The sequence below is a fragment of the Trematomus bernacchii genome, unplaced genomic scaffold (assembly GCF_902827165.1).
Source record: "Trematomus bernacchii unplaced genomic scaffold, fTreBer1.1, whole genome shotgun sequence".
Classification (NCBI taxonomy): Eukaryota; Metazoa; Chordata; class Actinopteri; order Perciformes; family Nototheniidae; genus Trematomus; species Trematomus bernacchii.
The window spans coordinates 4,042,668-4,056,367 of NW_022988097.1; the positions used below are offsets into that span (position 1 = coordinate 4,042,668).

Genomic DNA, 13,700 nt, shown 5'->3' on the forward strand with positions numbered 1-13,700 from the left:
GTGAAAGGGGCCTGAGGTACTTCCGGGTCATTTCACTCCGTTAGGAAGGTTCCTAAGTAAAAAAACGGACTATTTGACCGCAACCATGGAGTTGCATTTATTTCGACAGGAAATGCCATTTTAATATGTTTCGAAATACTGGATGGGATGATCATTTTTTTGCAGCGATTTTCACATTTCTGGAGCACACAATACTTCATTCAGAATGGATACATATTTTGCCTTTTTTCTTGGATTCTGTTATTAATATTTGTTTTTGATAATATGCCAATTATTTGTCCAGCCCTACTGTAGTTACAGCTGTGCTATGTGCTAAGGATGTAGCATGACTCACACGTCTGCTTACTCAAGTCATATGAGAATGTTTAGGATACATTTACATTTTTATTGTGTGCCTTTTTGCAACATCATCATCATATAAAACAAATAAAAAATCAAGATAAGGACTTTTGGTTGCAACAAAACATGGAAGAAGAAATCATTAAACACAATTTCCAAATGTTTTGAATGTATGAGCTCAATGACAGTATTACAAAATTAATTTACACGTATTTATATTTCACATTACTCCTCGCTTTACCCACAATGTTAAAGAATAAGCTAGAAATGTGCAGCAGTGCGTCACAGTCCAGTCCACAAACCACACATTCTTGTCAAATATGCCACTATTTAAAATGAACATATCGTTGTTGTAAACATGGCACCAACACAGAGAAACAAACATCTGTACAGTTACCAGGCTGATTGGGAGATGTAAGCTCTTATGTTGAGTTACGTTTATTATGGTGCTGTTACTGTATAAAATCATCAGCGTCATCAGGTGAGAGTGTGTGAGGAAATCAGTCTGAAATAATTTAGCTATTACAAGGACACATTGAGATTTAAGTAGAAACAGAGCATCTTAAGGAACAGTGCATGTTTAAATAAGGGTTAAAGCTCAGTAAAGAGTTCACAGCCCCCCAGCATGGAAGAGAGTAGCAAAGTGCTCTTCTTCTTCCCTACTTATTCCATTAGGGCTTGTGTTTTTTCAAAGTCTGTTGTGTGTCTCTTCTCCAAAGTAGCTCCTCAATTGCAGCTCTATGACGAATCTGAATGAGGAGCTGAGACAAAAGGGACCAAAAGTTGTCATAACTGTAGTGGGAGTGAACCCGAGGGTGAGTTTGTTATTTACACAGTGCCTTGGGTTTTTGTGGTGTGCTTTAAGAGGCTTGTTGAGGACATTTGGAATGAATTGTTAAAATAAATAAATAAAAATGCAGCATTTCGTTCATGCTTCCTTTGATGGACTTTACAATGGGAACCAGAATTTTAAAAAGTTCCCGTTCCACAGTTTGCATTGAATCCTAAGAGGTGGTATGAGTGCACTGGTCAGTGGTGACGGAGCAGGAGCAGGAGGAGCGCCACGGGGAAGGCGGGGATCAGGGAGCCCCTCCACAGCGGAGCCGCAGGTGAGGAGGCCCCCCCGACCCCGGCTGAGGCCAGGCCGGGGGTCAGCAGCTGCTCCTGGAAGGTGAAGTCCTCCATAGCCAGGTTATCAGCGAGGTCTGAGAGGGAGGCAGACGGAGACGGAGGAGATGGATGGATGGGAGATAGAGAGGGGAGGCGAAAGAATGATAAATATGAGGAAAAGCATGGAGACAATTAGAACAAACACTGTCACAAAAGCTGAAAAACATATGCGCTACGGCTGTCCTCCTCCTGCGTGATGTCTTACACAGCTGTATAAACAGTGTTACATTGCAGAGAACGGGAAAAGCCAACTCCACACAGAACCAGATGTCACATGTTATTGTTGTAGACACATGCAGAATCACACAGACATATTTTACTGAGAGTGAGTGTTGAAAGGTTGGATTTACGTGGCGAGATGCTGCAAACAAAGAATTAAAATCAAAACCACAGAGCCTGTGTGAGGTCAAACACAAGCCTTTGTCTAACATAACCCCATTGATTTAAAAAATAAAACTTGGTATTCCCAAAATAGATGGAACTTAGAGTAATGGTTAGTACATGTAAGAGATATTTAAAGGTTGTGACGGGATTTTGAAGCCATGAATAAGTTTTGAAAGGGAAAGATAAAGCCTATTTTTACTAGCTACAGTATGTTGTAGGCACCAGGGAGGGATTTATAGTCCTGCGGAGCGAGATCCTCCGGGGACAAATAACCCGGGATCATGTGACCAATAATAGAAGCCACAGGCGCTGTCTGTGTTTTCCAAATGTGAGCTTGTGAGGGTTAAACTGCTCTGTATTTTAAAGGAAGAGTTCGAGATGTTCTGCTTTCTGGTCGAGAGTTAAATCAGAAAATGAATACTGTTCTAATGTGCAAGTGATGGGAGTTGATTCGCTGAGTTTAGCATACAAAGAATGGAAGCAACTACTAAAACTATACTCAGTATGAATCTAACCAGTGGCCAAAGAAAGTAAGTTAATCACAAGTACAATGTTGAGGTACTATTATTCTTTTTGGGGTTTTCCCTTCCCTGTAGTGTGTTAAATAGGGTTTTGTGCATATAAATGGTCTGCAAAGGATAACATCCCTGACTTTCTCCCCCAACCCCCCTCCTGCCAGAAACATAGCCATTGGACTCCTTTGTTTGCTTCTGTGACATAGTGACATCACTATGTAACACTTGCACTTCTATTGGCTGGTGCTCCAACACATTGTGCGTTATAGGCTAAGGGGCGGGACATCTCGCGGCGGTTCACCAGAGGGTGAAAAGAGGTGCTGCAGCGCATGAGAACAATAAAGAGCTTTTTGAACATTAAAGCATATATAAACATATATTTTTGTATTTACCATTTGACTCTTCCATATACTTCCACTCCACTAATTTTCAGAAGTAAATATTGTACTTTTATTTACTAAATTAGTTTGATTGTACAAGTTCCAGATTAAACCTTTTTTAATTATGATAAAATATGGCCGTCCAGCAGTATAGTAAAATGAGCCCCACCTTTACTAGCTGCATCATTAAACTGAGTTTTATACAAAAATGAATCAAACATTTGAATCAAGTAATGTATGAGTCTGAAATGGGCTTTCTCTCAATAATGACTATTTGTGTACTTTTTTTTCATTCATGTATGTATGTTTGTATATGCAGTATGATTATGTTTGTATTACTTACTATGAGAATACAGCACTTACATTTGAAATAGCTGACCATTGAATATTACCCTTATGTATGTTAAAATTCCCCTGTGAACAGAACAAACATGCTGTATGCACAGGCGTTTGCTTTACAGTAACTCCAAAGTCCTGCGGCCACAGGACACACTGAACTCACTCCCTCCCTCGTGCAGCTTTTAGTTATTTTTGTGGACAAAACTTTAATCATACAGTCGGTGTCGCATGACTGAGGTGAGGTTCACTGGGACTGTGAGAACATATTTAAATGAGTTCAGGGACGATGTGGAGAAAGCTACACTGGGAAATCATCCCCTGCACCCAACATGTCATCCTTTACTTTCACTTCTACCTCCACAACTACAGTAAAGAAACCCTCAAGCCGGGTACTTAACCCATTGGCTGAAATGAGGCAGTTATCAGCAGACTGGGGGGTTGAGTGGGAAACGCCCACGTGTCAGTGTTTTATAACTGTGTAGATACGAGGCAGAGGGCCATACAAAAGCCTTGGTTAGCAAGAACAGTTGAAAAAAGTCATGCTTTACTCCTCAGTGGCTTCTGTATTGCACTGCTCTCCTCCCTTCCTCTTCATCTGTTCTGTGACCTGCAGTGACTTCATGGTCACCTGCTGCTCTGCATCTGTCCTGCTGCTGTGTGTGTGTGTGTGTGTGTGTGTGTGTGTGTGTGTGTGTGTGTGTGTGTGTGTGTGTGTGTGTGTGTGTGTGTGTGTGTGTATGAATGTGTGTGTGACATATTCAGTGTTGCTTTGTCTGGCAGAGAGCTGCGAGGGAGACTGAAATAAGAAGGCTGGGTTATGAGAGAGGGCAGGAGGATATCAGTAATAACGCAGCTCTGAGGGCAAGAACGCCAACTATGAGCTGAGCGCTGTCCCCTGTCAAGCCAGATGCAGGACACACAGACACACACACATTTCTGACATACCTCCTGGTGGCTGTGCGCACACACACTCACTTTCTCCTGCACACTGTCACATCTGAGCTCCTAAAATAACAGACAGCTCCAAATTGAATTAGCCGTCTCATCTGATCTGTGTACGGCTCTCCCTCGGTGGGAGTGATCCAGTGAGAGGAAGTGGCTGATCCGAGGCTGTGTGATCAGAGGGAGTAGCCAGGAGTCCCACTAAGCCGAGGCTTTGGCCTGCTCTCGTTGAGTAGAAACACAGAGAGCAGGGGCCCTTCCTCCTGAGTCCCTGGAGCCCAAGGCCCCAACGCTGCCATCTTTAACGCTAGGAAGGAGGCAAATAAATAAAGCCTCCAAAAAGGCATCTCCTGTGAATTTCTTTGCCGTTACGACATCATTTGAACGGCGGCCAGCGGACAATTAACTTTTTTTCCCGTCCTGTGTCCTCTGACATGGCAGTGGGCAGACATTCTTCTGGGCTCTGAAAGAACGATTTGTCACTGTCGACAGCGGCGCACTGTACTGCCGAGCCAATTAAGCTCAAGGTGCAATTTGATACAGCTTTTATATACACTGTGGATAAGAGAGAGGGCGGGTGGGGGGACATGCGCGTCTGCATTTGTGTGTTTGTGTGCGGATGATTGAGTGGGGTGTGTGCGCCCAACCCTGTGTGTGTTTGTGAAAAAAGCCGGAGTCTAAGTGGTGGAGCATTGTGTTGGTGTGCTTTACAGCGGCAATAATGTGAAGGGGAGAAAAGAAAAAGTCTAAGGCTGTGAATAAAATCCTTCAAACCAGGAGCGGGGGGGAGAAAAAGGGTCTCTCTTGCTAGTTTAAACACTTCTTGGACATGAGCAGCACCACAGAGGGGCCTTGTTCTGCAGGCTTTAAAAAACAGCCCAACAGGGACTGAACACTATGCAAACTTAGATCCCCTACACTCCTACACAGGCCTGGGACTAATAATATCCCGGTGTCATTAGTGATGAACACCTGTGCCTGTGTAGCAAAGTATAGACGGAGTGAGAGTGAAAGAGGGGAAAACAGACAGACAGAAGTAGCCTCTTTTTCTTCTCCCCTTTTCGGCTTTTTTAAGGGGGGAGCCAGGACAGTGGACACGATTAGCCACATAGATGGATAACTCCTGGCCCGAAATAGAGCCACAATCCCGACTGTGATTAATGTGACCAATGTGGGCCCTTGTGGCTTTCAGCGGAGCCGAGTCCTCCTCCTGCCTCCCGTCTATTAGGCCCTTCCATTTTGAGACTCCTCAAAGGAGGCCACCTTGCTAGCGTACCCCTGCTAGCTTTGTTGTGGCCTTATGAGCTCCAGTTACGACCCAGGGGACAGGTCAACAGTCCACACACTGACTTGTTACACTGAAGCGCTGCTCTCAGAATCAGCAGGTAGGTCAGTTACAAGCAAGTCATTGGACCCTGGCTGGGCGATCATTTTATATTATCATTTTTAGCATTTCAATGGAATTGCATTGTGATGAGCCCATGTATCGAGATCTGGTGATACACAATTATGTCGATTAACATTAGAAGAAGATATACTTTTATAATTCCCTAGGGGAAATTCATTACTCTGTACGTACATTACATGCAGTTTAACATTATACACATAGGTACAAATATTGTACACAGACAGAGCTACTGCCGCTCCCGCCCATAATAACTAACATTTCTTCAAATTGTGATGAAACGGAGTTAAAACAATATTTTCTTAATCTGATTACTATGTTTTTTGGTACATGCATGACAAAATTGTCAGTGTTACATTTTAAATATTTATTTTTTCTCTTGATAATATCACTTGAAACTGTTTTTTTTGCAACACATTTCTTAAATAAATGAGAAAATCCTCTTTTTTGTCAAGTATTAAATTCCCACAGGAGTGAATGTAGTTATTTCACATTCCCCCACATTCATTTGTTTTATAACCAGAAATAATTCCATGTCAAGAATTATATAAATATTGAGATATAAAATGACCTCTGTTGTGATAGAGGATTTTGGCCTAGTACTAAGACTGTATGTTTTCTTTAGGGACCATTCCTCAGGAGAACAGTCAAATAAATCCAGTCTGTGGTTTTCATGGGGAGCGGATGTTTGTTTGGATCCCTCTAACAGGTCAAACAGTGGCTGGAGTGTGTGTGTGCATGTATAAATATATATATATGTGTGTGTTGGTGCAGAGGGAACAGGGGAAAAGAGGGAGGGAGGGGGGGCAGAGTCTGGAGTTTTGTTTCCAGCAGTGCTCGGTGCCTGAGGCTTGTCGTTTACAGTTGTCACAACAAGCCAACTATGTAGTAAAATTGCAACAGTGAGTGTAAAGCCACATTTTCTAGCACACCGCGACTACAGGTGATGATTACATGATACAGAAACACGCAGGAAAGGCTTTATTTGTGCTGTCTAGCATCTTTTAGTAAACATGTTCCTGAAACGCAGCTGAATTACTTCCATGGGGAGGTGCACATCAGTAGCCAGTTGACACATTATTCTAACCCCGCTGGCGAGTGTGTTCCTTCATGGTCCAGTACAGTTTATTCAGTACATGTGTGCTATGCACAAAGGCCTTTTTTTGGTCAGATAAGTATGTGGAATGTTAAGTCTCCAAACACAGGTGCTTCTTATGAAACGCGAGAGATGGTTTAGATTGCCGCTACATTGGCAGACGATGTGTGCGCATAACACACCTAAGCTGGTCAAATTTGATCTAGGTTTTAAAGGTTCGTCAGCTTAAAAGATATTATGGTTTCCGAGGTAAAGCAAATATGTTATCGCTCGTCTCATCTTCTCAAACCATTCCCTTAAATATTAAACTCAGCAAATTCAGAAATGGAGGGGCTGATTTGTGTGTGTGTGTGTGTGTGCAATCTTTTGTGAGGAGCGGCACTTACAAAGAAGACAATGGTTCTGTAAAAACATGATATAAGGGCTGGATTGATTGATCGGGACTTATCTAGAAGAGGGGAACAGATACAGAGCTGACCTGAGATCATTGGTGTGTTTGTTGCATTGTGTAACTTCTGTGACTCGGCCAGGGCTGTTTGTCCAAGGACATTGCTGATTAAGAGCCGTGAAGGAACAGAGGGAGCGGTGCAGGATGCTTCTGTCCATGGGCTGGCGGGAATGTGGCCGTCTGCCTCCACACCCACAGGCCGACCACAGGGGCGCTCGGAGAGGCTGGGAATGTGGGGCCAAGACAAACGGGACGCCCAGAGGAGGCCCTGCCCCGGGCCTTTGCTACAGCAGCGCTCTATGTGCTGCTCTGGCCTCCCAACCTCCACAACACTCACTGTTATTCCAGGCTGAGGGACCCTCCCACACAGAGGGCAAGAGAGTAAGATGCTGACATGATGCTAAGGAGGACTTAATAGATTTCTAACAAGTCTCAAAGGAAATGTGACATAAGACGTTTTTAAAAGGAGTTAGGAGACGAGAGGAAGTCTGGACAAACAGGAAACAGTATAAGAACTTTGGATTGAGAGGAAGAAAAGTCAAAAGCAGGGAGACTCCAAACTCTGAATTTGTGGGTCCGCTCTGATAATAAATGAATAACCCGGCTGTCAAAAGGGGGAAACCAACTCTCTCAGACACTTTCCAAATTGTGGCTTTGTGGGACAAACGCAAGTCAACACCTATTCATTAACATGTTGAGCGAAGGGAGGTGGTGTCAGTGAGGGGATGACCAGCGTGCTGCACCCGTTGGCCTCTCCCTGGGCCATCCAAATGAGATTTACTCCAAAGTATTTATAGTCTCTACTTCCAGTTACAGCTAATATGATTGCAGTAGGAGAAGGAGCTCGAAGGGGAATAAAAGCTGGAAACAGAGACATCAATCTGACTGAACTTCTCGGCTCTGCAAGGAAAGTGTTTGAGCGGGCGAGAGGGGTAAAAACCATAACAAATCAAACGTACAAAGAGTTGATTCTGTGCTGAGGGGCTTGTTAAGGGTGGGGAGCGCCGCTGCGTACAGAGAAGGCCTGTAACCTCCGGCAGCTCTGAGGTCGGTGCTGACGGAGGGTCAAGAGGTTGGCAGGGAGCGACGGTTAGGGGTGTTTCTGGAGAGATGGAACAATGGTGGTTCTTATCAGTGTGAGAGAGGGGCAGATAAAGCGTGACTCGGACGCAGAGAGCCAGGAGTGGCTGTGCACGGAGCCGCGCTGATGACCGGTGAGTCAGCGTTCCAGTTTGGCCTGGGGGACGTCCTGGTCAGGGAGCCTCTGAGGAACGCGTTCTTCGGATGCTATCTTTATCTTGTAATAATGAAGGAAGCTGACATCCCACAGATATCTGTTTACATTCTCCTCCTGGAGAGCAGTCGGTCCGGTGCAGGAAATGTGGCTGGCATATTGAGACGTGTGTTTGTTGTGCAAATGTCCCTGCCGAGAAACACGCAGAATTCTCCCCTACATTCCTGTCAAGGCAAGGCGGACTAAAAGCCAAGAGTGACAATTTGGCTGTACACATGGAGAGCTCCTGTTGAGCACTTGCACTGCCTATCTGAGCCCTTTTTAGTGGTCGGCCTGTGGTTTTCCTCACAGTCTCTCAGCAGGACTCCTGCAAAGTTCGCTGTGTCGTTGGGTTACTTTCAAGAATGGGCTGGATCAACATAGAGGGAGCCGGCCAAGGGGAGAAAATGACGGATTCAGGGAGAATTTAGGAGCCGCAGGTGAAAGTAGAGGGTTAACACGTAGAATACAAACCACCCAAACCCTCAACCAGGGCTTTTAAAGACATTCCCACAAAATGGCTGCTGTGTGTCACTGTGGCAGAGAGCGGCGGAGAAACGGACCTCGAGAATGGTCCCGCTGTGTGCAGTGTGTTTGTGGACTGTGGCTGAGCTGATGGACATGACCCAGGAACGGGCCTGCAATCAATTTAGTGTGTCCAAAAAAGTGCCTGTGAATGTAAATAAAGCTCTTGAGCAAACAAACGCTTTTCCAAGAGGCACACACAAACACAGAAAAATGCACAGGCCTACAAAATGAATAAAACGCCCCCCTCGTGTAGACGATGGGTCGGCTCTGTGCGCTTGTATCCACAGAAATTAAAACCAGGGCTCTTCATCCTGCCTTCTGGCTAATCTTAAGGGTTTTATCCCTGGATTGATTTGAGAAAGCTCCATGGCAGAAGACCAACAAGGGCCCAATAAGAGGGTAACTTCATCCCTGTGTTCCTCTCCTCCCTTTTTTCCCCTCTCCTCGCCCATCTTCCCCTCCGCTGCCACCACTCCCAGGCCCATAACTAGGGACACACAGGGCCTTGTGGCTGGCTCCGGGAAGAACGAGAGTGAGAGACTGCAGCTCTTACTAGCCAAGCCTGTTTACACAGATGGTGGCAAGCTTCATTATTTTTGTGAGGGGCGTGGAGGAGGTGGGGAAGGAGGAGGATTGGCTGAATTTACAGAGGTTGTTTATAAGCTCAAGCAGGGAAGGAAGTAGAGAACACTCGGTCAGAACACGTATGTGTGTTACAGATTATCAGGCTCTCCACAAGCACCACCCGTCAACCTTTCAACACCTCCTCTACCCCACGGTTTTTACGTTTTAATCAATTTTAAGACCTCTCCAGAAATATTATATATGCGCTCTGGAAAGACGTCATTACTTTAAGTTCATCGTTCATCGTGTAAAGAATAAACAGATTTCTGTTGGCTAAAGAATGAACATTTTGTCAGCCAAGGATGAAAGAATCTCTTTATGGATTGAGTGATTTTGATTTGCAGGAAGGCGGCAGATCGCCTTCAGCTGAGCAAGAACATCTGCTCGTTTTATCTTTATCTCCTTCTTTTCTCTGGAAAATAAATAAATCATAATTATGCTGTTCCACTGGTGCAAACACATACTTGGTAAAATCTGAATGTTATTGTCATTGCCAAAGCCTTTCATTGTTGGAGGCATTTAAAAGAGTTTGATTTATACGTTTTGCTTATGGTTAGTAATTTCCATTGGCGTAAAATAACAAAACTGAGAGTCTACAAAAATGCTGGCATCTCTGTGGGGCTGTACTAACCCAGTGGTGAACATAAAAAAAATGGACTCAATCATGTTCACTTTTCAGTGTTGAGTAGGAGATTTACTTCATTTTGCATAGCTTTCTAATAGTACGGCTACATTCAAATTTGCATAGTGAGTCAAGTAGTTCAATTACCTTTTTGCTATTTTGTTTTGTGTAGTTAACTGCTGAAGCTGCCAACAATTTAAGGCCATACAAATAAATGTTATCATTGCTTCTCTACTGTGATTGAACTGCTTTTATTCTGCTCTTACAAAAGGCATGCCAATTGTTTAGACCAGGGGTACTCAAACTTTTTTATTAAAGGTCCACTTGTGAACTTTATACAAGGTCACTGGTCCGGATCAATGCCAGTAAAGTCCCCCCCCCCCGAGCAGAGAAACGAAACTGAAATTAAGAAGCAGTTTCTTACGGCGCTCTATGCATGAGGGGGTTTCCCGACATGTCGTTGCAGTAAATTAAAGGGTGTTTCATGTTGTCGTTGCTGTGGACCTTCTTAATCTACCTTCTTTGGGGGCCCCCTTCTGGTCCAAGCACTTGCCTGCCTTGCCTGTCGGCAAACGGCGCCCCTGTATACACACACACATTCAATACATACATACAGTATGGTGGCTTGAACTAGTGGGAGAAATGGCACTGTTTGTCTGTAGCCAATGCCTTGAACCTCGGCAAAAAAGGCATTAGAAGCATTAGAAAGTCAAGGTAAACTTGCGGTTAACTTGCGGACACAAGTAAATATATATGCACGTTCATTCTCACAATGCGTCAGACACAAGACGCGCGTACACAATGATGTACATTAATTTATCAGAATCATAATTATTATTATTATTATTATTTTTTTTATAATGGGACACAGGGTTCGGTCCGGATTGATTTGCAGTTCGGTCCGGATCCGGACCTTGGTCACCCTCTGTCTGAAACCAGAGCCCAGTCTGCTCTGATTGGTTAGCTGGCGGGCGGTGTTGTGATCTGTCAGCCTCTTGAATTGTCCCGCCCCTTAGCCTTTCTCGTACAATGTGTTGGAGTGCTAACCAATAGAAGAGGCAGTTTAAGGTAGTGATGTTATTATGATTCTGAAATTAGAAAAAGGAGGGGGGTGTGTGGGAGAGAAACTCCCTCTGGAGGGAACTTTTGGATTTTAGTCTTTGCAGACTAAAACCTATATAACAAACTGCAGGAAAGGGGAAGCCCCCAAAAGCATAATAGGGCCATAAGAAAAGGTGCAAATGTAAGACTTTTTTGTGGTTTGGATTGAAAAAAGCAAGAGTTTTCTTTGCTTTTTTTTAAGCAACCCCATGTCTTAAAAATATGGTTTTTTTCAAAACGATGTTTTGAAATAAACATAGTTGAGTGTTGCTGGCATCTTTGTTTGTTTTTCGTATCACATGCATATTGTCAATTTGAGTGTTTTTTTTACAAAATAGCAGTTGTAGTTACGCAAAAAATATTTCTTCCCTGGGGTAGTTTTGCTTTAGTTCATGTTTTTCAGTGTGACGTTATTGGTAGCTTCCAAAACACTGTCCCATTTATTAAGTCCACAAGGAATAGGTTAATATTCTGGTTCTGTTTATCTGATTGTCAACAGGCAAAACTACTTTCTCGAGTTCCATGAAACTTGGAGGTAGTTATAGCATGGGCAACGGAGGAACTCAACCCATTTCGGAGTGAATCAGGATCACTAGGCGGATATACGCATTATTTAGTCCTGATTGAGGTAGACCTCAAACAGTGATACATTGGTTAAGTCTGCATGTTTTTATGGCTATGTATCATCCGGTCCTGCGTGCTGTTGAAAACCACAGAGGACTCAGGCCATGTGGGCACCCAGATTCCTCCTTTACCCAAACACCTGCACTCCTCTTCACACATCTGCATGGCCTGTTTCCTTCGGTCTCACGCTAGCCCTCTACCTGGCAACCACATGTGGACAGCTCCAAAACACGAGGCACATTCATGAGTGCGGTAGCTCAAATAATCAGCTTTATGAAACTATATGGAGCTTAAAGGAGGAGGAAATAGTTGACATGGTGGATGCACCCAGAGCTGCCAGGGCTAATGTCAACAGTGTCTGGATTATGGCTTTTTTGATGAAGACATGTGGCAAACACTACTGCAGAGGACCGGCGCCGTTTGACTCACCTATCAGGTGCCGGGGGTCAGGGGGTCACAGCTGCAGTTAATTAACATACCAGCTCATCGTATTGGCAGCACGTACAGCTGTCAATTGGACCCACATAGAGAGTAAAGAATGTTTAGGTTTCCCAGTGTATCAAGCTTTAAGCTTATCAAAGGTGTTTTTGTCTCTTTCTGTTCTTTCCCCACATTCTTTCATCACCTTCTTCTTTATTTTTACTCGCTCCTTTGTTCCAGCCACAACATTTGTAGCAGACCTGAAAGGTGAGCCCGGCCGAGGCTCTCACCGTAAGCCGCGTGTTTCACATTACAGGAATATTTCCACTTTGTATTTTGCTTACCTCCGGCGCTGATAAAATGCTCAGGAGGCTTCAGAAAGTACAGCCTTCCTTCGGGATGCTTACAGTGACCGAATGTCTGAGTGCAGGAACATAACAAGAGGCCTATTCAGGCGGCTCCTGCTGAGCATGGCGAGGTGCAGCTCACAGCGGAGGGCCCCGCTCCGTCCAGCTCAGCAAGAAAACACACAAGGCTCAGCTCTGCGCTGCTGGGCCGTGGCAGAGCCCACCAACGGTTGGCTTTCAGACTGCGGAATGTTTCCAAACTGCATGAAGAACCCATTTCAACTTATTTAGTCTAGCAGTTAGCGTTAGACTCCTAAATAGCCGTCTTTGTAAGTGGTTTACAACTGAGTGGTCAACTCCTGCAATAAAAAACGTTTTTGCGGATTATTCCCACGTTTTCTCAATCTGAATGGTTTTGTTTCGAGTCACGGAACATTACCGTGAGAAAAATTGAATGATTTATTTCTCTGTGTAGCCACTTATCTTATAAAACTTCAAGAGCTGGAACTGTGGAAACAAATTAAACTCACTGGCAGGTTTTTACCTTCACACTTGTAACATTTTAAGACTTTACATAGCAAATTATTGAGTATTCTGAGAATATTGCCGAACAAATTTGAAGTGACAGTGGACAGTGAAGTGAGGCTTTGAGCAGATTTTATGGAGGTTCTTTGTTTCCTGCTGAGACCAGGTGTGCATGAAAGCACAGAAACAGGTGAGCCCTCATCATGAGTGTGAGATGGTCATACGGTATTACAGAATACAGGATAAGAAAATAAAAACTACACACACCCAAATAATGCCATACACACACATTACTGTATGTGTATTGCTGACACCATTTTGGATTGTAGTGGCAAACAAAGAACATTTCTATGACTTTCTTTGTCTGAATGAAACAGGTATTTTCTGACAATGTAATATGTTACTTTATTATTTATAGTTTTGAGTGATTAAAGAGGTCCTATTGTGCTTTTTGGGGGTTCTCATTCCTGTAGTGTGTTGTATAGGTTTTTGTGCATGTAGATGGTCTGCAAAGGCTTTTCTTAAGTATTATAGTGACATCACTATGTAACACTCGTGCTTTCTATTGGCTAGCGCTCCAACATTGTTATAGGCCAAGGGGCGGGCATTTCTAAGGGT

The 13,700-nt window shown here is 43.9% G+C and overlaps 1 protein-coding gene across 1 annotated transcript in view; it reads right to left on the reverse strand.

The window, feature by feature from the left end:
• Positions 1-13,700, reverse strand: part of gpc3 (glypican 3) — a 114,717-nt gene continuing 101,017 nt past the window's right edge. Inside the window, exon 8 of the mRNA XM_034121105.1 lies at positions 1-1,544. Within this exon, the coding sequence (XP_033976996.1) occupies positions 1,369-1,544 (176 nt within the window). The 3' untranslated portion in view covers positions 1-1,368. The remainder of the gene's footprint in view (positions 1,545-13,700) is intronic.